This window comes from Lutjanus erythropterus, chromosome 20 (genome assembly GCF_056507025.1).
Source record: "Lutjanus erythropterus isolate fLutEry1 chromosome 20, fLutEry1.hap2, whole genome shotgun sequence".
NCBI lineage: Eukaryota > Metazoa > Chordata > Actinopteri > Lutjaniformes > Lutjanidae > Lutjanus > Lutjanus erythropterus.
Window position 1 is genome coordinate 19680364 of NC_139336.1, and position 26819 is coordinate 19707182.

At 39.7% G+C, this 26819-nt stretch overlaps 1 protein-coding gene across 2 annotated transcripts; it reads left to right on the forward strand.

The window, feature by feature from the left end:
* Positions 1–7378: 7378 nt before the first annotated feature.
* coro1cb (coronin, actin binding protein, 1Cb) lies at positions 7379–26467 on the forward strand. Of its 2 annotated transcripts, none has more exons than XM_084745473.1 (11): positions 7379–9826; positions 18139–18338; positions 19885–20007; positions 20571–20700; positions 20956–21137; positions 21271–21390; positions 22453–22557; positions 22650–22795; positions 23483–23540; positions 23652–23909; positions 25465–26467. In XM_084745473.1, the coding sequence occupies exons 1-11, from the start codon at positions 7399–7401 to the stop codon at positions 25582–25584; spliced, it is 3870 nt and encodes a 1289-aa protein (XP_084601599.1). In that variant the 5' UTR covers positions 7379–7398; the 3' UTR covers positions 25585–26467. The 2 variants fall into 2 exon arrangements, with proteins under 2 accessions (XP_084601599.1, XP_084601600.1); XM_084745474.1 differs by lacking the exon at positions 7379–9826 and adding an exon at positions 12876–13195.
* The last annotated feature ends 352 nt before the right edge of the window (positions 26468–26819 follow it).

Here is a 26819-nt window from a genome sequence, read left to right on the forward strand (position 1 = left end):
AGCATGGCAAAGCAGTGAAAATATTCCAAATATAGAACACACTTAAACTGATATAGATTTTTTGGGCCTTTTTTATTCATCATAAATATCTTAAGTTGCTGACTCTGTCCACAGCAGTTCATGGCAAAGCTTCTGTGCTGGTCCTCCTCTCTGCTTCTCCTAACTGTGGGTGTGCCAACCACCATCTACTGTAGCTAACACACCAACTATGGACGAGTACCTACATACAGCCCTATGTCAAATATTCCAAGCTATCCCTTTACAACATATTCATAAGCTTAAATGTAAATTTCTTTTTGATTCCTGATATAACCAAAGCCATATCGTGGTGCCAGGTCCAGTCAATCGCCTTCATGATGTTAGATGGCAAAGAAGCTCAACACAGTTTCCTTTTATACTGTAGTGTACATACTTTTCATTCTTTCTTACCCAGCCTGCATCTGGGTAGTCATTTATCTGAGAGGCTCTCATGGTAAACATGGCTTGCCCGGTTAACTTTTTGGTCAAACAGTAGGCTACCTTTCCCTAAACACAAAGATTTGCAAAGGCACACTTATCACGTATAGATTAGCACTTGAGCACAACTCTAGTATCCATTCACACAGACATATTTCAGTTGAGAGCACTGAAGCAAACACCAGAGGTAAAAAAAAAAATCTACAATATGTTTCAAAGAAGTAGTTACGTCTTTGTGAGTGTTTATTTGATCTAATAATCATCAGACAATTTGCTGACTACAGCAGATGCTGTAGAATTTGTTGATAATTTAATTTCTGAAAAAAAAAAAAATACAACTCCAATTATTCTGACTTTCAAATTACCAAATGAAATATTTCTATTTATGGTGTGAAAATTAGAGATTATATTCTTGATTTAGAATACTAGATTTCCTTTATTTTAAATATAGAATAAGTAGCCCATTAAGATAAGGTTTCTGACATCTCAAATCTTATACTCCTGTTCCTCATTTGTTATTTAGACATTTTGTACATGTTCAGACAGCTTGAGGCATGTTTTGTTTAATTGTGCCACCAAATCCAAAGTTGCTGTGCCACAGGGTGTTCCTCTGCTAAGTTCTTCTGTTTGGTTGATGTTGTGTTCTTACTGTTTTTGGCACGCTGGGTGTGCTGGAATGGTACTGAATGATGCCTGTTTGTATGCAGGAAAAGCACATGCAAGTGTTATTACTGTGTTTAAAGACCTGAGTGCTTCAGAGGAAATGAAAACTGTGCAAAGAATGAATGCAATTTATTTAGTCCTCTATACCCATGGAGTTATTGTATTTTCTTTTTGTAGATTTTGCCTTTTTTTTTAAGTTAGATCAGTAGAAACTTTGATAAACAACAACAATGCATCCACTGTTCATCCTCCACCCTGAACTGGACCCCAGAGAGCTGCAGGTTTGCTCCACAACTTAGTTTTAAATAATCTGGTTTCGTCTTTAACCTGTTCTTCCCCTCACATGGCCATTTGAGCATGATGTAACGTAAGGCATTTACACAAAGTTGCTGACACATCTGATACCACAATCATTTGAAACTGTGCCAATTCAAACTTTAACATATTACAATTACAGTAAAGTTGTTAATACATGTTGCCACTATAAAGAATTCAGAAATGTTACAATGTGGCAAACTTGCTGAAAATGCTGTTAACAGATTTAAGGAATAGTTAAAACTTTTGGGAAAAAGACATTTCTTGCTCCGTTGTTACCAAGAGTGAGAAGATCTCAGGAGCTGGTTAGCTTGGTTTAGCAGACTGGAAACTGGAAAACAGCTGGTCTGCCTCTTTCTGAAAAGTAACAAAATCCACTTGCCAGCACCTCAACAGCTCTTTATATAACAGTATTACCACTTTATATTTCATTTGTTTAATTTGCATTTGGCAAAAAAAATATTTAAAAACATCTAGTCATGAGGTATGCTATTAGGCAGATTTTCTTTTACCTTTGAAAGGCTGTTTTTCTGCCAAGCTAAGCTAACCAGTTGCTGGTTGTAGCTTCATATCAACTAACAGACAATAGTATCGATCTTGTCATGCACTCTGTCCTTATCTCAGATCGTCAAATGCTGATATTTTGTCACACCGCTTAGCATCTCATAGTGATGCACAATGTACCCTTAAGCATCTGTGTGAGACGCTGGAAGAAAGTTTTTTTTAACATGTTGTTAACATTATGAAACTGTTGCAGTTTGATTAGGTGTAGGTAACAAAACTACTTGGTAAGGTTACGGAAAAGATAATGGTTTGGGTTCTTGTTACAAACGTCATGTGGCATAAGTGAAGTTAGACGCGTGTAACATTATGTAGCTTAAAAAACTTTGAAGAACGTTGACTTTTGGGTTCAGACAGGAATGAATACCAGTGTTCTGGGTGAAAGACCTGTGTTTTACTCTGCACTATATATCTATAAACATGCCAACCTTGTGCGTCAATATGAGATGCAGATGTAGGGCTGGGAGATATGGCTACTACATAACATCTCAATATTTTTAGGCAATGCCGCAATACGATATATATCTCAATGTACACATTTTCTCTAAAATAACATGCCATAAATTCTAGTAGTGCAAACTAGTAATGATCTTATAGAATTTGCTGTGTTGCTGTAGATTAAATTACCAGTACAACAGTAGGGCAACAGGAGATACTATCGCTTTCACAAAATATTAACACAATGAGATTTTTGATAAATAATTATCAGTAATGTGGGTATAAGGACTGCTTGGCTAAAGGCAAATAATAGAACAGTCTGTAATGCAGGTTTGAAAACCAGAAAAAGACAAATCTTGCCATATTGCGATGTTATGATAAAAAAAATCTGATATATAATCTCATATCAAAATACTGATATAATATATACTGCCCAGTCCTACACAGAGGGGCATGACAAAATGTTGGTATTTGACGACCTGGGACTGACAACGGCTTACGTCATCTAACTCTCAACAAAGCAAAGCAAATATGCATATTACCCAAAATGTTTTTTGAAATATTCCTGTAATATATTGTTAATATGGAGCCAATTTAAAGCCAGTTGTTCTCAGTATGTTAGCGTTTTGACAGGTGGGGCTGATCAGTGTGTGATGTTACACTAAATCCTTCTATTTGCTTTGCCAGACCGCAGCGCTACGTTTGGTTGTTTGCGTCATGTTTTGAATTTGTTTTTGTATTTAAGTGCCTTAACCTTGGCCTTAGCTCTATCATAAAGGATCACAGGCGTTGCAAAGTTTCTGTGAATGTGCTGATGGTCTGGCTTTTTGTACATTTCTTATCCTCACTCCCAATAATAACCATGCTCCCTGCAAATGTATAACTCGGCACATAATATAACGTATGCAAACACACACATGCTCATGCACAGCAGCCTCCTCCACCCTGATACACACATACTTGATGGACTTCCATTTATTAATAGCCTATAATAATATTGTATTTGTTTGATATTGTTGAAACTTGTGGTACACTGTATTGGTTCAATAGCTGGCTGAAGAACCTTACTTGCTGGAATGAGAACTATCATTTACATTAAAACATTAGGTAAGTCTCTGAAATTTACCAGTCTGTATATATTTTTCTCTACAATTTGCTATGGAGTACATTAGCTTGCAGATGTGGCCGATATTAAGAAAAGCACTGATAATGCTACTGTGTATTGAGAAGTACTCATAATTAAGTTTGCGTGTTTGTACCACAGCAAAAAATGACTTTGGGCCATCTCTAATTTAGGAAAATGTCTTCAGGCTGTATTAAAAAAAAAGAAAAAAAAAAAAGGCGATGATTGAATTTTTTTAATGCATTATTCCCAGGCCACAGGCAACAAACTGACAATCCTACTTAAGAGCCAGACATTGAGGACTTTGTGAGGAAGGATATTAAGACATATTGCAAGTTAAAGGGGGGTCCAGGCATTTATAGAGTGTATTTATAGAGCACAAGTCTGCCCCAAAGCATGTGAGGTTGAGACGAGTGGAAAAAACATTCAAAACCTACCTGGGAGTAAGATTTTGTTACGTTAATTGTTTTTTGTTAACTTTTGTGTACTGTACTGTACATTGCCAATGTTCATGTGTAATGCACTTTTTTTTACATTTTGTTAAAATGATGTCCAGTCTAATGTTTATCATGGAAATAAATCATTTCCTCTGCAGAAACTGTGTAGTCAGTCCAGTTGATTGTTGTGCTTACGTCAAAACATGGACAGCTCAACTCTTACCACCATATTGTTTTTAATGTATTAATACTTTTTTCACTTCTATTCAATGAGCCTTCCCTGAAACTGTAAACTGTACTTTTTCTTTTTTAACATGGCTTTATTGCAACATACTGTACATCTCTGATCATATGACTGGCCTCTGTTTGGCTCTGGCCTTCATGTGCTCTTTTAGTTAAATGGACAGGGCAGTGAGCACTCATATTGAATTAGGCAAATGAAGTCAGTCTGACATCATGGGGCAGGTGACAGCTGAAGGAGAAGATCTCACAGAAAGACCAAAGTCCCGCAGGACGACAGGCAGGCAGAGCATCCTTTTTTTCACATCACGTAACTCAGTAAGTATCTACCTTTAATCTATACTGGTTTTATGTGAGTGTGACTGTACAGTTTATTAGTTAACTTCCAAAACTGATGACAGTTGAGTTATTTGAAGGAAAGTATCAACTTTGTTATGTTAAAAGCTACAGTAACAACAATCCAGGAGGGGAAATTCAATGTTAAAGCTCAGCTAAAAGTTAACATTTTCTACCTCAATTAAAGAAGAATCTTCACTTAAGGTGTCCAAAGCTGTCATGTCTGTTTTGTATATGGCAAAACTGTACACTCATGTGGTTATGTATCATATTCAAGCCATAGAAATAGCATGTTTTAAGCCGATACACTGGATCCATCCATTGTGCCACCTTAACGTAGCAGCACATTTTATCTTTAAATGACGCTCAGTTCTGCGTCGCAGAATGCTATGAAAATTTTACTGTCAAACTAGATTATGTGTGTGACTATTATGCCGTCACACTGACTATTTAAATTTGAGGTTTTTACATGCCGTGCACATAATGCTCTAAAGCATTTGAAGAGTATCCTGATGGGAAAAACAAAATCTATTATGAGCTGGAGCTAATAGTTTGTGTACTTAAAGTCACAAGTCTCTCATAAACTGTGCTCATGGTACTGAAGGCATGAGAATAGGAAATAGAGAGAGAGAGACAGACAGAGATATGAGAGAGGGAGTTTCACAAGCCAATGTCACAGATGCCTCCCACTGTTGCCATCATAACACATCCATCCTAAAATAACACCTCAGATACACTAAAGCTGCAAGCGCACGCATCTGTCAAGTTGTTGGATTGTTGTGAGCCACGTCATACTAGAAAACCACAGCTACAGTTTGACATTGTCAGCTGGTTAAAGCTGAAAGCTCTAACAGAACCAAAGGAACCAACTGGGGATCAGAGTTTATAACATGACACACCAAACACCACATATGCAAAAAGCAGAGGACAGTTCCACATGAGAATAATTCAGTCAGGTGCTGGTCAACTGCAGTGTTAAGCAGGAATTAAAAAAGGGCTCTCTGCACATCAAAACTCAGCTCTGAACCAACTTAAAACTTCTTGGTATATTAAAACCTTTTCTCCCGATTCTATTCATGTGAATGAATGGCTGAAAACTCAAGTACCCCTTCAATGCCACCATCTATCTAATGCATTTATCCATTACTCTCAGCTTATTATTTCAATTGTTTATCCCTTACTATTATCCAACTATTTCAGCTGTTTCCATTACTTTTAGCTTAATATTTCAAGTGTTAGGAGTTGTTATAATACAGTAGGATGTTTTGATTTTTTTCAAATTAACAACCTGCGCAAACTACTGGCACATAAAAAGTCACTGGACGCTGTCTTGATTTGTTATGCAGGATAATAAAGATTGAACTCGGGTCCTGAATGAGCATTTTGATCACTATAAATAACAGATATAGTAGACTGTCCATTACTTTTAGCTATTTCAGCTGTTATCCATCACCTTTAGCAGTCTATTTTTACCTAGTTGTCATGCACTTTCAACACTGTTGTGGTGTTGAGATATTATAGCTGGTTCAATATGGAGATATACTTTTCTATTAAAATGTCTGTTAATTAAATTAAGTGACCCACTCCCTAATCTTTCCACTCACAAGTACCTCTGGTAGGGAAACACTGGTGTAGAGAACAAGAACCATAATTTATAGATAAACATGAGTGAAACTTCAAGGGAAATAGTTTCATTTACATTCCGAGGACAAGCATGTTGGTTAAATAGACAGGCCTGAAAAAATTAAGTGTCACTCAATGCCTCTCAGGCTTGAAATAGCTTAAGCAGCAGAGCGCATGATTGCAGATGCTGGGTAAAGAGGTTCCATCACTTCTCTTTCCTTGTTCGTCTTTCAGCCGATGAAATCAGAGAACGTTAGCTTTGCATTTCATCCGATTCGTCTAGATTAATTTAAATGTCTGCTCCGGAAAAACGTACCTGGTCTAACAGTACTTGTGCACATTAAGTTATTCGTTTGTGTGCTAAAAATACTCCCACATGCCACTTTAAAGTCTGTTGAGCTGTTTTCCCTTTGTAATAATCTCTCTTCCACCATCCATCATGTTGGTGGTTAAACTCTGTTCTCATCGAGCCCCAGACAAACAATTCAGTTCAGCAGTCAAAGCACTTGTGACTTGAATCACGTATTCCAGGTGACCTTTCTGTAGACCCTGTAACCAAAACAACCATAAACATTCAGATAGCCTGAAGGGAGACACAAACACGCCTTGTCTCCAAACCAGTAATTGACAGTGCATGATGTCTCACACTGTGCTGGCTCTGAAAGGACGTGTTTACAGAAATCGCTATTAGACAAATAATCGAAAAACAAGGTTTTGATGTAATTCAACCTTTATTAAATTTTAGATGAGAATCAGATTGAGACTTTAAATGAGTCTAAATTATGTATATTCAATGTATTCGGTAGCATTTATTGGATCACATTTTCTCTGAGTGTATTATTTGACCTTGGCACCTGACAGCTGACCTTATCTCACTTGTCTGGTTTCCTTTTTGGCCTCCTGACTCACTGGCAGCAGTCAGACCAGCTTTAATTATAGCCACCACTGCATTCCTTTCAGACAGAATAGGAGAGATAGATGGAGACCTTGTAAGGGGCAAGTGTGCCCAGTATAGAAGAATATACAAAAATAGAGAAAGATTCAAGGTAGTTAAAAATAGACATCAATGCCTGTTGTGTGATTTCATTTCATTGAGATGGGGAGGCAAGCCATCCTCATTACACCATTGTGACATGCTTATAAATCCGCTACTCAGTCCTGACATTTGTCTCTCTCTTTTCCTAATGCTGAGACAGAACAACAGCCATGGGCCAGAAGCTGGAGAGGCTGTCGGAAAAGGACGAAGAGTCGAAGAGTGATAATTCAGACTGGTCTATGCAAACTGGAGAGACAGAACAGTCGGAGACAGCAGAACAAGATCAGAACAGACATCAGGACGATGGCAGTTTTGCGACCCCTCAGAGTATTGGTCGGATTAGTGGGATCAGTGTCAGCAGCCCTGCCACTGGGCATGCAGGGGAGCTCAAAGTCACTCCTGCACGTACAGACCCCCAAACTGGGCAGCCAATCAGGCCTCTAGGTCAGCGGGAGCACCCTCTGAACACCAGGGGTGAGTTGGTGGGTGGGGACAGGGAGAGCCAGAGTGTCGCTCAAACTTCAGAGGAGTCAAAAACTGTCCAGAGCCCTAAGGAGACAAGACAAACTTCAAACAAAAAGCGAGGTTCTGTGGGTAAAGCTGTGGTCTGTACTGGGACTGCAGCTATGGAGGAGCAGGGAAATGGGAAGAAATCAGAACTTGGTCGAAGCAAGTTATGTCCTGACACAGCCTCATGTGATACCACTAATGAGGAGGACTTTGTGGTGCTCGAAGGGGATGAGACTTGGATGACATCAGACGGGGAAACTACCATCACTTTTGGCAACATGGTAAAAACAGACCAATCTTCTATTAAAAGATTAGTTGAGGAAGAAACTTCTGCTAGCTACAGTGGCGATAACCTTCCACAGCCTTCCAGGAATGCCCGTCAAGAAAAGGGCATTGGGAAGATGAGCAGAAGAAAATCTGACACAATTCCAGTCACAACTGACGCCGTGGAAGCACATACGAAGGGTTCACCCACAGCCTGTTTTGAGAGGGAAATGGGTCAACATTCGACTGAAGTGACAGGCAGCAGGTGTCGGCTAAAAGGAGTCAGTCATGTTGGAGCTGACCACAGTGAGACAACTGGGAGAGGAAAAGCAGAGAGGGTGCAAAGCATGAATGAGCACAGCAAGGGCCAAGTTTCTACTAACATTAATAAGGAGCACCTGTCAACAGAAAACACCAGTGGCTTAAGAAAGAGCTCTAAAGACAAAGCAGATCTTTCTTTAAGAGAATCGGAGAAACGACAGCAAAGATCAGAAAGTCAAACGGGAAAGGATCAGCACCATCAGAGCACGTTTGCTGGTGTGGTCTCTAAGAGGGCTAAAGCAGGATCTCTTGGTTTGTGTACAAAGACAGAGGACAGCCAAGATTCTCAACACCCCAAGCTTCCAAGCTCAGAAATACAACTACTGCAAGACAATCCCTCAATTTCACTGGAACAATGCCATTTGATCCCTTGTCCTCCGCTGGCAAATGAAGGTGATGATGAAATGATACAGGTCGCGAGCTTAAAGAAGGAGAGTGGGCTTGTGTGTTTCTCTGCTGTCATCACTCCTCCACCTGTAACTCGTCAGTTGCCCGAGAGAGACGCATCCATGGCAACTCAACTTGGAACAAGTACAGTTAAGTCTGACATGGTGCCAGAGATGCCAGTCTCGTGTAATTTTAAAGACGAATCTTTGCCAAAAGAAAAGCCCAAAGTTAAAGGTCCACCTCCACCTGTCCCCAAAAAACCTAAAAATCCATTTATAAAACTCAAAACTGCACAATTAATGAATACTGATGTGCAAAGAAGAGGCAAAGATCATCTGCGCTCTGAGGAGAGGGTCAAGAGGAGACACACTTTTCATTTTAACAAAGATCCTCCTTGCAAAGCTCCAATTAACCAGGATATGTGCACGCTGTGGGACGAAAGGGGCAACACTTACGCAGTGCCAACCAACAGACGGCCGCTGTCAGTTGATCTCACCCCTTGGGAACATCTTTCGCTCGGACAAATGGATGATCGGTACGGAGATATGATCGACTTTGACTATTGTGTACGCATGGAAAAACTGTCCCCAGATGAAGAGCTGCAAAACCTGGACATGTTGCAGAGGAGAGTGTTCCTAGAGAGACGATCCAGGTTTAATGCCTCACCCCCACCTGTTACAAAAAAGCCCCAGAATCCTGTCGCGTCCACAGAGACTGTACACAGGCCTGAGATCACACCAGACAATGAAATCCAAAGACCAAAAGCTGTACGTACGGGGAAAAGAGAAATCTACCCTGAATTATCTGAAAGAGTCAATGCACAGGTCAGCAATGAAAACCACTATGGTAACCGTAAAGACATAACTGACTGCAGTGTTGACAGGGATGTGGGAAGTGGCAGTGAAGCGGGTTCGTACAAGCCTGTGGCAGAAATTATCAGAGAAAAAAATCAAACGCAGAGGTATCAAGCCCGGGTCACACCTGAGGGGCCCAAAGCTCAGGTTCGGGTGGCAGAGGAGGGTCCAAGTGTGAAAGTGTCCCAAATGAAGAATGCCTTTGATGTCCCAAAGAAATCCAAAGAGAGACCTCCTGATGTTCAATCAGCTCCAAAGAAAGGTAAGGACTTTGCTGATGTTTGAGACACTGGTCCTGTCCTTTTTTAATTCAAAACATGCATTTTAAATTAGGACTAAAGGGTACTTTCCACACTGCATACCGCAGATTGTCACATGAAAACTTCAATTTTAAAAAAAATTCATGTTACAACTTTACTTGAAGGATTTATGGTTTACTTTAGGATAGAACTGAAAATGAATGGTCAAAAAATGAATTTTGTGGTGAAATGTTGACATTTTGAGGAGACAAAGTTGTGATTTTTACTCTGTTTAAAGGGACAGTTCAACCCAAAATAAAATTGGCCTGTAGTGCTATAAATTACATAGTTTTGGGGTGAGTTGCCAAGTTTTTGGAGATATATGATGTAGACATTTCTGTGGGGCTTAAAATCCAGGTTTTCATGCAGTGTTTACTCAAATAGAATAGAACTAGATGGAACTCAGCTTGTTGCGCACAAAGCAGCAAAAAAATATGCTTGAAAAACCCAATGTCAAAGTCTCTTTCCAGAAATCACGACGTGTTTACTCAAGATAATCCACAGGCCTTGTTGTGAGCAGTTTTATTGAGGAACAATTTTCTTTCTTCCACAAAACACCCCCCAACCATTTCACCACACTAGCTAATGTGCTGCTAATGTTAAAACTCAGCCGTGGAGGATGCTATTAATGTTTACATCCCGCATTATCCCGAGCATGAGCCTCTCGCCTCTGAATAGATGTACACTTCCTTCTCAGCAGGGATACAGTTGGTGAGCGTAGTTTGGTAGAAAGAAAGTAGTTCTCATATGAAACAGCTAACCACAAGGTCTGTGGATTACCTTGTAAAACATGATTTCTGGAAGGAGACGTTGCAGTTAAGTTTTTCAAATGTTTTTTGTTTTTTTGGTGGTTTGAGCAACACAAGATAAGTGCCAGCTAGTTAGGTCAGGTTGCTGTTTTCAGCAAAAAAAAAAAATAAAGCTGTGACAAACTGACTGTATACAATCTGTCCATCATGAGACAACAGATAGACAAAGTTAGTGACTCGCTCCTGAACACAGTGAAGCATTTAATCAGATATTCCCCACAGAAGTTAGTGGAATTGGATTTGTATTCACCAGACGGGCTAAATGATTACTGATGTGTAAATAAGCAACTTTTACTAACTCAGTAGTACACACTTTTCTTAAAACCTGTATTTTATTAAAAGCAGCTGATACGTTCAAGTTCTCACAGTAATGTAACAACAAGAATTTTGTTATGCAACATACAACATTGAAACCTAATTTGATCAAGAGTCTTGTTTTTTCCTCCATGATTGAGAGAGTAATTCAATAAAATAAAGCAAGATTTTCCCAGACCTAATGTCACATGGCTTAACTGCGATTTGGTAGCATTTAAATATTTTTTGAAGACAACAATTTAGTCCAGCAGTTGATCAGTTACTAATGAGGCTGCTGGGTTTTCAATGTGGGTCCTGGTATGTGTGTATTTTGGATGGTTGCCCTGTGCTAACCTCAGATTCCTCCCACACACACATTTACCCCTAGGTGTAAACGAGAGTATTAATGTGTCTGTCTACCTTAATAATCACTGTGGTGGTTTTGGAAACTGTCCATGGTGCTTCCTCACCCTCTGCCGATGCATGCTGGGATAAGATCCAAACCCTTTGGCCTTTTAGAGATAAGCCGGTAAAGAAAAAAAAATCATTAAGTATGATTGTCTAATGACATTGTTTGTATAAATGTTTGCATTTAAGAAAGTAACTCAGAACTGTTGTAATTTTATATATTCTAAGTGCAGACAAAGTCACAAGGTCAATAGATCACTGAGGAAAATATGAAAAAAAAATTTTGTTCCTGATAAAAGCCAGATGATACGGTTAAAAGCCAAGAAAAACGCTATGATAATAAGTGGATCTTCTTCAACATCAATAATGTCGATATGGTAACTAGCAGGAATAATTTTTCAGCAAAATTAACATTTTCACAAAGAAAAAAATTAAATCATGATGATGTGACATTTGTTGAGGTCTGTCCCCAAAAACCATGTTTTCTTACATTTCATTTGACTTTTTGCAGATTGTAAAAGAATCTAGATAGAATTAGCAGGGGTGGAAGTAATTAATTATAATTTCTCATGTAACTGTAAATAAGTAATGTTTTTGGGTACCTGTACTAGTATTATTTAAAGTAATTTCCCTGTACACAAGTATGCATTAATCGCTGTAACCTAATTAGCTACTTTTAAAATCTTAATTTAATGAGAAGGCCTACAACTTGAATTAACATCCAATCTGCATATTTGCAGCCAAATAAGGCTATCCAATCACCAATGGGCAAATAAAAAACATGACGTTTGATAAAGTGGCCATGACGACTGACCAGAACAATGCAGGAGTTGGGAATAATTTGAACTGAAGATTTGGAGAAATAGACCTCATTTTGATTGAAAGCCTGCTATTGATAATGCATTAAAAAGTAATTAATACTCTGAATAGATTTTGAGAAAAATACATTGTACTTTTACATAGTATTACAAGTATTTTAATACCAGTAATATTTCCATAATGTAACAGTACTTCTTTTTTTTAATATTTATCCACACATCTAGGATCATCTTGCAATTATTAAAACTGTAGAATAAACTCCAGTTGCTGGATTAATTCAGTTTTATGGATTGTGAATATATTCTGTGACAGAATAATTACTGAAAAAGAAACCAGAGGGAAAAATTAATAGCCAGTTCCACAACATACATGTATGGGTGCATCACAGACGATGGGGGGGGGGGGGGGTTCTTCATTGTGTTTGGGCAGTACAAACTGGGGTGGGGTGGGATAGGATGGGATGGGACAGAGGGGGAGGGGAGGGACCGTTATACAAAAGATGCTGCTGACAGTGGAAATCCACATTTTTGCACAGATGAACAAAAATAATTGATTCAGTAGGAGATCTACTTCAAAAGCCACAAGGAGGATGTGGCGAGACACCCAGTTATCCTGCAGCCCCCATCCCCATTCACAGCCTTGGGAAATTAAATCTGACTTTTCCCTTTGCGCATGTGCCGTAGCCGGTCGTCAACGTATCCTACTGAATTTAATAACGATGAGAGTAGACGATTGCTAGTCTTCCGCAGGTGAGAAGCGGACAAGGGATGCTCCATTTGTCAACTGGCATCCTGAAATATTACTAGATTTAAAACACTGCCTCCCGGTCACATATTTGCAATCAGGAGGGGGAATAAGAGCATAGCGGCTGAGCCTTTTTTTGTGGAGACAAGGGGATACTAGAGCAACGTCCTGCAGGATAAGGGCGCGCCTAAACTACCAGATTCATGTGTTGTGATTGATTACCCCCGTGCTTACGAAAATCTCGCATAGATTTAGGAGGTAAGAAAGCCTGAAAAGTCTCTTTGCATTGTGCATTTTGCATGTGATGTGTCAGTCGGGGCTGTGCAGCATCCATTTAGCCCGCTGGATGGGTTTGAGAATGGGAGCAGCAGCCTAAAACCTTGGGTGGAAATATCTGCACTTGCGTCAGCTGGCGGCGATCCACTGCAGCGCTCGCGTGTACAACGGAACCCTAGATTCGAGATACTCTCGCGAGAGTTGTTTGAGCCGTTACTTCATCGTGCATGTTATCCGAATTAATTATGTTTTAGAATTTGACAGCACTATGTTAGGATGTGGACAGGTCTAGTGATACGAAATATTTGGTTATGATAAAGTAAAGATTATGGTTTGGGTTAAAGTGATCACTCTCGCGAGATCATTCGCGGTTTTGGAGATCCCTTCTAGACATGACCGCAGCTAACGGTTAGCAGCTAGGCTAGGTCGCTAGCTTAACTGATGAACAGTTTGGATGCAAAACACACTAGAGGCAGAAGCAGACATACTAAAAAAAACACAGTTTACTCTGGGTGAACAGCTATGTATGGACAGAAGACATAAGTCATGTGGCTACTTGTGTGATTTAAAGAAAATGTGAAAACACTCCCCTCAGGTTGCCTCCTCCTTGTTTGCGGCTTTCTGAGTGTCAGCGGCTGTTGAGACGGGACCAGCCCCGGCACAGCTGCCGAGCTGCCGCTGGGGCAGTGCGGCGGAACACGGTCTACCATCTACCTCACAATTTAATGTAATGCTTGCTTTTACTCATAAAACCTTATTTTATCATAAATATGAACGTTACTTTAACACATGCATTGAGGCGTTTTCAAGCGATCGTCACATCTGGGGCGTAACGTTACTCACCAAAATATAAATCTGCATACTCTGTCCACCCCCTTGTTTCAATAACGGTTACGTTACGTTAGCACCCGTTGCTAACTTGTGTTTAGCTAGACTAAAAAGAAAAAAATCCCCGCTACGTGAACGACTTGGTTTCAAATTACTGACGAGATAGCTAAAAATCACAGCTGAGTCTCATTATAATCGTGATGTTGTAGCTTGTGGCTACTTGTTTTAATTGGGAGGAGGGGACACGCCGAGCTTTGTGGTAGCGTCGGCTAACGTTAGCCAGTAACCATTGTTTAACGTTAGCATAGTGCAGCTGTTTCCACCAGTCGGGTAGTAAGACCATTCAGCATAAACCTTAAAACAATGCCCCTATTAAAATAAGCGTAGGCTGTGTTGAGGTGATAGTGATTGCATATTTGGTAGCACTCATTTATTCAGTCGCAGACAGACAGTGAAATAACAGAAAGCGAGGCCCGACTCCTGCAGATGGTAATATTAACACCAGAGAAGCCTTGAAATTTCTCTTCAGGCTCACACACGGCCAATAATATCACAGCATTAGCCTGTACCTGCAGCAACAAGGCCCGACAGAGTGGCCACCATCATGCTGCTCAGTGCTGTGCATTGGGTGGTGGTGATGTGGTGTAGTCAGTGTAGTCAGTGTATAATGTATGGCATCATCAGCCACAGCCTGCAGAGGCTGAAGCAGCTCATTTTGTCAGATGCATGTTTGGGATGAGAGGAGCTGCTTCTTGAATGGAGCACTAATACTGGCTGTGGGAACACGTTGTTCTGGTCAGCCGTAAACTGTAACCCTGTGCTGTCCAGGTATTATTATGCAGCTCTGCAGCAACATGATCACTGTTTTATGGCTCTGAGACATTTGTGCTATGAGTCAACTATATCCAGGGCGAGTATTTGATTCACAAGAAAGGTCATGTCTTGTAATCCACCTTGAAACTATCATATCTTAGTCTCAGATGGCTGGGCTACATGCACAGTACGGGTACTCTGTGCTGTGAGAAGAAATAAAAATAAAGTCAGATTTTAAAGTGGCTTTCTGTTCATGCAAAGAGACGTTCTCACACCAGACTGTATGAACAGTTTAGAGTTTGTACCTTATGTTCCTTCAAATGATCAGTGGTCAATTTTACATTATGTATTGCATCAGACTTTTTTGAGAAGGATGAAAACACCCAATACAAGTTGTCTAAATACTTATTTGAGTCCACTGTCTACACATTAACATGTAAGAATCAATTAAAATGTAGTGTCAGTCACCATCTGTACACACTCACACACTGAGAGATAAGTGTGTTTGTATTCATACATTTTACATACATTTTAGGATTGGGCCAATCTGATATCCTGTATCAATACTGACCCAATACAGGCCAAAATCACAGGATCAAATATGAGAGGGGTGGGAGAAAAAGTAGAAAATGATACCATCCAATGGCCTGTCATGTAAATGCTTAACTAAACAGCAGCACTGTCATCATGTTTGCTGTTATTTTAAGTGCATTTTATTAAAATTTTATTTTGTTATTTGTATTTAATGTTTGAATGATTCTGACCAATCAATCAAAATGCTGATAAAAGTTTTCTGTGAAAAAAAATTATGTAAAAAGAGGCAGTATTATATAACTGAGTCATGTTGTGAACTATATATTTCTTCCTTCATGGGAGTAGAATATTTGCATCCATACAAATATATTATTAACAGCTTAGTTGTTTAAGAGAAGGAAAAAGACGTCTTCAGATTGGTATCAGTATAGACAGATAATCAAGCCTGCTGTACTGATATATACATCAGACGTAAAAAAAAAAAAAAAAAGTGGTATCAAGCCATCCCTAATTTTACCTGTCCTGAACATCATTATAATCATTAAAAATATAGAAAAATTAAACATTTACTAAAAGCATTTATTAAAAAACAACCTGACACATTGGTCTCATCGTGACCTACTACAGTTTTCAAATCACAAGATGTGCAATATCTGCAAAACATGTGTCAAAATACCATCTTAAATTAATTCATGATGAACATGCCCTCCAGATGTGTAAACGACATATTCTTCTTTGTTTGGTACAGACTAGAGCTGCAACAATCAATCAAATATTAATCAATTATTAGATTAATTACCAACCCTTTCAATAGTCAGTTATTGGGTTTGAATAATTTTTTTATGATTATCTGATTCCAGCTCTTTATATGTGAATATTTCCTGGTTTCTTTACTGACTGTGGTTTAAGGCTTTGAGAAACACTGATTCACATTTGTCACTATTTTCTGACATTTTATAGACTAAACAACTAATCGATCAATCAGGAAAATAATGGACAGATTAATCGACTGAAGTAATTGTTAGTTGCAGCCTTAATACTTTGAAAAAAAGTTTCTTTATTGGATCCAAATGGCTGCAATTCATCTTTTCCATTTTCAAAATCTGTGACTGACTGTGAAGAAGCAGGTGGTGTGGTGTGAAGACAGACCTGTGGATAACTGGAGAAAAATCCTGCAGCCTGCAGAACGGCTCAGTATGTCGCTTCAGACTGGCAGCTTAATTACCACCCTGAGACGACTATATTTTCCACATAATTACACAGCAAAGCCTGTCACTAAAAGAGAGAAAATCTCCCTCAGGTATCAAAAACAGAGTGTTTTGTGGAATTACAATAGACAACACTAAGACAAGTCAACTTCTAGGAGAACTTCCGGTGTATTTAGCGTTCATGTTTTGGCTGCAGATCAGGTCTAACCATTTCCAACGTTGTCAAAATGCCAACAAATGTCTACAAATGACTCCTCATGAGATGAAATGTCAGAGAAGAGACAGGGAGAAGCGAACATGCTTGAGGGTGCAACTGAGCAACAGTGTGATCATTAAGCTCGAATCCACAACTGAGATCATTTCCAGAATCGTGGAATGGCAGCAGGCCGTCTGTGGTGTGTTCACAGGAGGTGATGCGGACATTTTTCATTAATAATTACCTTTTGCTGCATCCATATCAGTACCTGCACTAGTTCAGAACAGTAAATCAGTAAACGTAAAGCTGCCTTCTTTGCTTTTCTGCTATAATTATGCTGTTTGTTATTAATCATAATCATTAATCATAATTTCCTGTAGAAAGGTTAGAAAGGAAGCTTCTTGCTTTTTAGATACCAAGGAAAGTTGTTTGATTGTGATTTTTGCTTGATAACAGAAAATGCTTGGCTGCTGATTTGTGTTCTGCAGTAAGTTGCAGAAGTGGAGCTAATTTAAAGGTCCAGTGTGTAATATTTACTGGGCTTTACTGGAAGATTATGGCAGAAATGGAATCTTCCAGGGAGGTTGCCACGTGACACCGCCATGTTTCTACGGTAGCCCAGAACAGACAAACCGAACACTGGCTCTAGATCCAGCCTCTCACGCTTTTTATGGTGATACTGATATAAACCATTGTAGATGTATATTTCAGTCACCCAATAAATGTGTCAGCTTCCAGTTGTCAGGGAATAAAACCAATCATCTATTGATCTTTACAAATGAAGACTCTATAGTCTAGGTGGTCCCACATGCAGACAGGCAGCAAAGCAAAATGCTGCTACAAGTTTGATTTCTGGGCTTCTGTCATAGAGCCACACTTGGACAATGGTTGGGTAGTATAATTTTTCTCATTCTATGTTCATTTAAAATGTTAAATCACTTGATATCTGGTTGGATTGCGGTTCAAAATGCTTTAAAGGTGCTTTAATTCATCATGCCTACTAGTCGGTGTGGAAAATGACACTGAGATTAGGAGGTAAACACAGCTGGAGAAAAACTGAGTCTCGTGTACGGTTCACCTCAGATGTTTGCCAGTAGGTACGCACAAGAAACAACCTCAGTCACAGTTAATAAGCATAGTCTTAGATCAGACAGACTGTGCTGGCAGTAAACCAAATAACCCCCAAGGTTTCCTCTGCATGCTCAACGATGGCAGAGGGATGCTCACTTTCAGATTTTTTTAATATCCATTTCTGCGGGGAAATGGTCTTTTTCTATAGTGTTTGTATGACTTTCGATCAGACGCATTTCTGGGCTCACGCTTACTCTCACTTATTTTCTCTGCAGATATGTTGCGGCGAGTTGTGCGACAGAGCAAGTTCCGTCACGTCTTTGGACAGGCCGTGAGGAACGACCAGTGCTACGATGACATCCGCGTGTCCAGGGTCACATGGGACAGCTCCTTCTGTGCCGTCAACCCCAAATTTGTTGCCATCATCATAGACGCCAGTGGGGGAGGAGCCTTCCTCGTCCTGCCCCTACAAAAGGTGAGTGAAGATTGTGGTGGCAAATGAGAGTATGTAAAAAAACACAGAATTTAAATAGTAAGATCCAAATAAAATGTCCTATTAGTACGATTTAAAGACGTTATGATCCTCAAGAAATTTTAAAATTCTTCTCACAGGCTCTTAAACTGTCATGTAGGAATAAATAACTGTGACACTTGCAACTGAAGACCAGAATCGGATACGGGGGGGTGTAAAACATCTCCAAACTTAAAGGGGTTGCAGTGTAACAGTATCATATTATACAGTAGCATCCAGAGCATGTAGTAAATCAATCCTATAGGCCTGTTCTCTGTCAGCAGACGTTCAGGACACACCCTGTGACCCTGTCCTCCCGTCCCCAGAGGCTCCTATCTATAATACAAACCATAGATAATCAATGTTTAAATCTGCCTGGTAGTAAAGACATGCAGTATGTATCCTGTTACATTTTGGTCATTGAGCACATGATACTCACAAAGGGGATGGGTGCTGCTGTGCCATATTTATAGGCTCCTGGGGTAAAGGAAAATTTCACCACTTTCCATGTGGATGTCCAATCAGTGTTATTGGTGAATGTAATCAATTGAAGCAATAAATTCATTAGTGCATGCTCTATTGCTACCATATTATTTAGTATGACAGAAAAATGCTTTAGTATGTCCCAATACCAAGAATGTCAAATGAAATACTGGGATGTCCTAGCATTTGGTCGCATTTTGCACAATGACCGACAACTGACCCACAATCCTTTGTGATAGGTGTATGAGCAAGGCTGTCAACGTTTAAGGTGCCATGTTATGAGGAAGGTAAAAAGAAAAAGTATGAAGAATTTATCCTTCAGTTTACTACATTTACCAGCAACACTGATGGGACAGTGATGAATTTTCCACTGTAAATGATTTATATTACTTTATAGTGTCTTGCCTCTGGAGAGGCTGCTAAAACTTTGGGATATCCAGATAGAAATCACAGTAGAGCTGCAACAATTAGTTGATTATTTGATTAGTCAATCAAAATAAAATTACTTGGCAACTATTTTAATAATTAAGTAATCATTTCTGTTATTTTTTTTACACACAAGTGCCAAACATTTGCTGCTTTTCTTTGCCATTTATGGCAGTAAATGAAGAGTCTTTGGGTTTTGGACTGTTGGTTGGACATAAGAAGCAATTTAAAGACATCACTTTGGACTCTGAGAAATTCACAGTCTTTTGACATTTTATAGACAAATAATTAAATGATTAATTGATTCATTGTGAAAGTAATCAGCAGATTAATGGATAATGAAATAATCATTAATGTGTACTTATTACTTAAGCTGTCAGTGTTAATAGCTTGTATTTTAACCCAGCATGAGGACACGTGATGAAGTTCCAACTTGATGGTTACACAGGAGTCACAAAGTGTGTGGTAGTCATACAAAGGACTGAATATAACTTCTAGATAGTTAAATTACCTCTCTTGCTCAGGCATTTTCATATCTCCCTGATAGATATCAGCTTCCAGCTCACACTCTTTAACTCTTTGTTAATCCTCTGTCTCACAGACTGGCCGTATAGACAAGGTCTACCCTACAGTATGTGGTCACACGGGCCCGGTGTTGGACATTGACTGGTGTCCTCATAATGACCTTGTCATCGCCAGCGGCTCGGAGGACTGCACAGTCATGGTAAGGACACAGTTTGTGTCTGAGAAGGGAGTACATGAGCTTTGAGGTTATTTTCTGGTTTGCTATGTTTGTGTTTTCACAGATTAGCAATTATAAGCACTTATATAAGCAATTACACATGACTCTACGTCCAGAGCATGAGTCAAGTGGAATAAAAAATGCGATGAATAATAATGGTGTTACTCTGCTGTTACTGACACTGCTATTGATTGCTGAAGGGTTTAAAGATGCAATTAATTCCCCAGTTTGTAAGTTTTGTTTGCACGAATAAATCAACTCTAAAAATATATTATTTTATATTCTTATATATTTTGTAGCACAATCTGATTGAAAAGATAATCCATTATTGACTTAAATTATAGGCTATGGAACATTCATAAAATTGACAAATTTGAAAAGTGAGGGAGGGGGAAAATAGTAGTAAAAATATAACGTATAATGTTTGTTTTTGTATTTAAGATGAAAATTTGTCAGCATTAACACACAGCTTTAATCTGCTGTACTTCTAGTATAAATTCCCTCTGAATTTTCTGACTGTTTTTTTTTTTTTTTTTCCGATTCAGGTTTGGCAGATCCCTGAGAACGGGCTGGAGTCCCCGCTGTCAGAGCCTGTGGTCGTGTTAGAGGGCCACTCCAAGAGGGTCGGCATTGTGTCCTGGCATCCCACCGCTCGCAACGTCCTCCTCAGTGCAGGTAACCTTTTCATAATAATCATTTTAATACCAGGTGTAAATGGAGTGTCGGACTGAGACTGTGGTCCACCCAGCGCCCTCAAACTGAAATATCTGTTTGGGTTATTGTCTTTGCCATTTGTCCACTGTGCACAGCTGAACTCCAGATCTGAACAGTAATCTCACAGATCGCCTTCTGCTTTGTGTGACGCGAAGAGCTCAAAATAAACTTGGACACAGAGGTGTGTGTAGTCAGGCTGTGCTGTGTCCATTTTAGGGTGTGACAACCAGATCGTCATTTGGAACGTGGGCACGGGAGAGGCCATGATCAACCTGGAGGACATGCACCCTGATGTGATCTTTAGTGTCAGCTGGAGCCGCAACGGCAGCCTACTGTGCACCGCCTGCAAGGACAAGAAGGTCCGCGTCATCGACCCCCGTAAAAAAAAGGTTGTTGCGGTAAGTGGACACGCCGCAGGGGATTTGGAGTCTGGATGCTTCTCATGAGGACCATGATCTTTCCCAGAATCGCTACGCCAAAGCCTACAAACACGGCTGCCGCCCGGTGTGACGAGTGTGTTTCTGTTTTCAGGAGAAGGACAAAGCTCATGAGGGAGCTCGACCAATGAGAGCCATCTTTTTAGCAGACGGAAACATTTTCACCACTGGATTCAGCCGCATGAGCGAGCGCCAGCTAGCCCTGTGGAAAACTGTACGTCACCAAACTGAATCACATTCAGTTCTTCTAACACTGATACATCACATAAACACTGCCACCTATATGACACATGACTGTATAATGTTGATTTGTTTGGCTTCCTGCCCGTGATAAAAGTCAAAATACTGTCAGTGATTTTCATTAAAGAGGATTTTCTTTCCTTTTTTTTCCCCACAAAGGCAAATTTTCATTCTGCCTCTACACAATGGAGCTGTAACACTTTAGCTCCAGCAGGGGGCAGTTAGGGGTTAAATTCAAGTGGTAACATTAAAGGGATAGTTCAGATTATTTGAAGTGGGTCTGTGTGAAGTACTTATCAAGAGTCAGTGTATTACCTGCAGTAGATGGCGGTCGACATGCCAGCAGAGGAGTCTGGTGTACAGGGTCAGCAGCAAAAGGCATTTTAGCTATGTAAAAAAGTCAATATCAGTTTAAGTGTACCCTATATTTAATATTTTTGCTGCCATCAGACAGCCTTTTCTGATGTCAAACTGGCATGATAGAAGCCAAATATCACTCTCTCCAAACCAACCACTCCAACTCCATTGGCAAAATCAGTAATTTTACCTCGCAGAACACAGGAGATGCTGGTCTACCATTTGTTTGTGTTATTGTGTGACTTCAGTGGTTTAAAGGGTTAGTTCTGATTCACAAAAGTCACAGAACAATACAAACAAACTAAGAAATCAAGGCAGCGGTAGACCAGCAACTCCTTTGTTCTGCGAGGTAAAATTACTGATTTCTATTTATCTTTTATTATTCATATTCTGAACATAGCGTACACTTAAACTGATGTGGATTCTTTTTAAGGTCGATCTTTTTGAGGTGCCTAAAATGTATTCTGTTGCTGTCTCTGTCTACAGCAGTATATTGCTCAGCCTGCTGCTTCCCCAGACTGGGGGTGTGTTGATTGGGTGATATAGTCATCCTGTGTTGAGCGCAGGAGCAACTGATGCAGATATAGAGATGACTGAACTGAAATCATGGATAAATGATACAATTCAAGGTTCTTTCACGCTTTAATCTTTGTCCAAACACTGAATTTTGTGCCTCCAGGACAACATGGATGAGCCGATATGTGTTCAAGAGATGGACTCCAGCAACGGAGTTCTGCTGCCCTTCTACGACCCCGACACCAACGTAGTCTACCTGTGTGGAAAGGTGAGCGGCGTTGTTATAAGAGCTTTAACGGTTTTGTTTTTCTAGTAATTCACTTCACAGACTGACTTTGAGCTGCTGCTGTGTGTCCTCAGGGTGACAGCAGCATTCGGTACTTTGAGATCACTGACGAGGCCCCGTTTGTGCACTACCTCAACACCTTCTCCACCAAGGAGCCCCAGAGAGGCATGGGGTACATGCCCAAGAGAGGACTGGATGTCAACAAATGTGAAATCGCAAGGTACTGCAGCAATTATGTGGGTTTTTTTTTTTAACTTTTGTTCAGTGAGTTTGTGCTCCTATGAATTATGGAGCTAATGTACAGTATAGGGCTCATGTTTTTTGATTTATAAATAATTTGTCTGGGAAATAAACCAATTTATATCTAGATCTCATGATCTCAGTTAATTGTTGGGTGTAGAAAATATCAGAAAATAATGAAAACCACCAATTTCCCAAAACCTACATAAACATATTTAACTGTTTTGTTTTGTCTGATCAGCAGTTCAGAACCTAAAGATATTCAGTTTAACATTATAGAGGATGATCAAAACCAACAAATATTCACATCTTACATGCCAGAACTTGAGAAGTTGGGGCATTTTTCTTGTAAAAAAAAGGGGGAAAAAATTCTAGCAGTTGTCTAATTGATTAATCAACTAATTGTTTCAGCTCTAGTCATGATCATAGTTTAGAAACAAGTCAATTTTCCTGTAAAAGAAGAGAAAATGGCTGAATAACTTTTTTTTTCATTAAAAATAAACTGATATATTAATGAAACTAATAAGCTTACTAAAATTGAGTCACTGACTCAATAAAAAAAAAAACAGGTTGAAAGGTTGAAATTCATACAAATATTCTTACTGTTTTTTTGTTTGTTTGTTTTTTTCTTACTGTTTGATCCTCATCATGTTAATCCTCTCCGAAGGTTTTACAAATTACACGAGAGAAAATGCGAACCAATCATCATGACCGTCCCACGTAAGGTAAGTTTATGTTTATATCAAGTCATAAAAATCTTTAAATAAAAGTCTCTTTGTTCTTTGCACTGTCATCCTCTCCTGACGACATGTCCTGTGTCCTCTCCACCCGTCCAGTCGGACCTGTTCCAGGACGACCTGTACCCCGACACGGCCGGCCCCGATCCTGCCCTGGAGGCAGAGGAGTGGTTCGCTGGGAAGAACGGCGGCCCCATCCTGATCTCGCTCAAAGACGGCTACGTCTCCACGAAGAACCGGGACCTCAAAGTGGTCAAAACGAATGTCCTGGAGACTAAGCCAGCCCCTAAAGCAGAAAACGCCCCGTCTGTCCCGAAGCATGCTTCACATGCTTCACATGCTCCACAGTCCTCAGTAGTGAGTGTCAATGTGTAAACATGTCATATTTTTCCTTCCTTTGGGTTTAGATTTTATTTTTGTTTATTATTACTTTTCTTATTATAGCAGGGCTCTTAAAGGGTTAGTGCAGATTGTTTGAAGTGGCGGTGTATGAGGTACTTAACCACAGTCTCCATGCTATTTTTTTCAATGTGACATGCACAGTTCTCAGCAAAAATAGACAGTGAAAATGGTCTTTTTATAGTTCATATCAACACCATACAAGCAGCAGCGTTTCCAAGTCAGACATGAAAAAATCAGGTGCAGGGCAGTGTTTCTCCAGTGAGCTCTCTCTTTTTCTTCTATCCTTTTTCCCTCGCTCTTCCTTCTTCCCTCTTTCCCTGAAAGAGAGGAAAAAATCACTGCTTTCTGGTCACACCTTTTTTTTTCTCTTCAAAGCTAACTGGAAATTTAATGCAGAAAGATAGGGCTGGCAGTAGCAGCACCGCACAACAGGTGTGTGAGCCACAGTAGTTCAGCGAGGTAGTTATCACACACCTAAAGAAAAAGCCCACCTAAAAAAGATCAGTTTAACGGCACCCTGTATTTTGAATATTTTCACCCCTTTACCTTGCCTTCAGAGAGCCTTTTCTAGTGGTTTTGAGGGATCAATATTTGTCTTATATTACAGCGTTTTCCTGTTGGAAAAGATTGTATGATGGCAATGTCAAGCTGTGAAAATATTCTAAATTTGGTGCACACTCAAAATGATTTTATTTTTAGGTGGCTAAAATACCTTTTGGTGCTGACAGCAGTAGGTTATTTAACATTCTACAACAGCTGGGGGCGTGTCGACTGCCATCTACAATAGGTAACACACTGGCTATGGTTCATCATATAGCCTCACTTCAAAAAACCCAAATTATCCCTTTGAAACAGATTATTATTATGACCCTTAAGAAAAAAAAGTGCTGCACTTTTCAGACTTGCACGCAGCACTTTTTGCTGACATTGCACCATTCACAGTAATTATTATGGCTGGAACCATTCACAAAAGTTATGGATCAGCACATACTTTGGTATTTGGGTCACAATTCAGTGGAGCAGCAAGGAAAAATGTTAACTGCTGCAGGGCTTCATTGCCTGCAAAGTTGTTTTGAAGAAGATAAGATACAGTAGTTACTGCAGTATCACTAAACAGTTCTGGAAATCTTTAGCAGTCTCTTAAAACGGATATTTTGGATTATTTGATGTGGGGTTGTAATGAGGTACTTATCGACCCAATTTTGCAGAAGCAGAGAGGAGTACCGTGCTGGTAAACAATGTTTTCTGAAGGGAAATCACCATTAAATGAGCCAAACTCTCTCTTTTTTTGTTGCTGACCCTGCCCACAACAGAACATTGCTTAGTTTTCATGCTGGTACTCCTCTCTCTGCATCTACTTTAACTTTGGGGGTACAGACCAGCATCTACTGTAGGTAATACACTGATTATGGATAAGTACCTCATAGTTCCTCAATCCAAACTCCCTTGAAGATTCAAAAGAGAGGCTGAATAACTCAGTCAAGCTAACTCTCTCTCTGTTTCTGACCAGAAAATGGAAGACAAACTGGAAGAGGTACTCCGAGAGTTCAAGTCACTCAGGGACCGTGTCATCCTCCAAGACCGTCGAATCGCCAGACTGGAAGAGCAAGTGGCCAAGGTGGCCATGTAAAGACGCGACGCGGGCCCCCTTCCCAGGAATATTCGTTGTTTTTGGAGAGAACCTGAATGGACGGAGTCAGCCACGGCCAAATTTCTCAAAAAAAAAGAAAAAAAGATTCGGCTTCATCGAGCTTGGCGTCGTCCCTGCGATGAGACCAAGCCTACATTCCAAGATGAACTTTATTTTTTCCTCATCACTTTCGCCCTGACACACACAGAGAAAAAGGAAAAACTCTCGCAGCTCATGTACACATTTGAAGAAAAGACATTTTTGTTGAAGGAAAAGTCTTAACTTTTTGTTTTTATGTTTTCAATTTTGTGGTAAAACATTCTCATGTGAAGTTTGTACTTACTACTCAAAAAAAACTGTATGTAGCATCAGTATTTCCATTGTTATTTTTTTGTGTTGCCAAATATGAATCGTGTGCGGTTTCATGCACTGCTTTTACATTTATTTTCCCTCCTGTTGTACATTCCAGTCACAACCTAGTAGATTGAACTAGTCGAGCTGGATTTCTTTTTTTTAAAACAATAGCTGTTGAACTTTTATTCCTCCCACCAGTTTGCTCATTGATAACCATCAGATTTATGAATGTGGAAGAATTCCTGAATTCTTTTTTTTTTTTCTTTTTTTTTTTTTTTTGGTTCCTGTTCTTCTGGGCTTGAAATTTAACATTGGGTTCTATTGGGGTGGGGGGAGGGGGGTTGCATCTCTCTGGTGTAAATGTTGTGCAAAATGTAGTGGTGCCTCTTGTCACTGTTAGGGTCAAACTAAAGTCGCCCTCTCCAGTGCATATTTTGGTGTTGGGAAGGGACCACTCACCCAGCTTGTGTTTCACTGAACCCCTGACAAACAGTTCTGTGCACATAATAAAGATTTTACACATGAAAAACTCAATTTTCTTTTCCTTTCTTTGTGTATATTTTTGGCTTCTATCTATTTCTACTGCCTGCAGCTCATTCGCCAGGTTTCCACCACAGCTTTTCCCAGGAACAAGGAACGTTTGGAAGAACTCGGTGTGTTTCCACCACAGAGGCCAGGGTCTGTATTAGTCCGTCTGGGGACATTATTTTACCTTCCAAAACCCAAAGTGGCAAAAGTACTGGTTCCAATTCTTTTCTCAAGTAAAAATGAAAAAGTTCAGTCCTTGAAATCTGTTCACAGTTTAAAATTAAAATGCTGTCCTCCAAGGGACATTTCCATTGACTGTTTCTGTGCAAAGCTCACTTAACCTCACCTTTTTG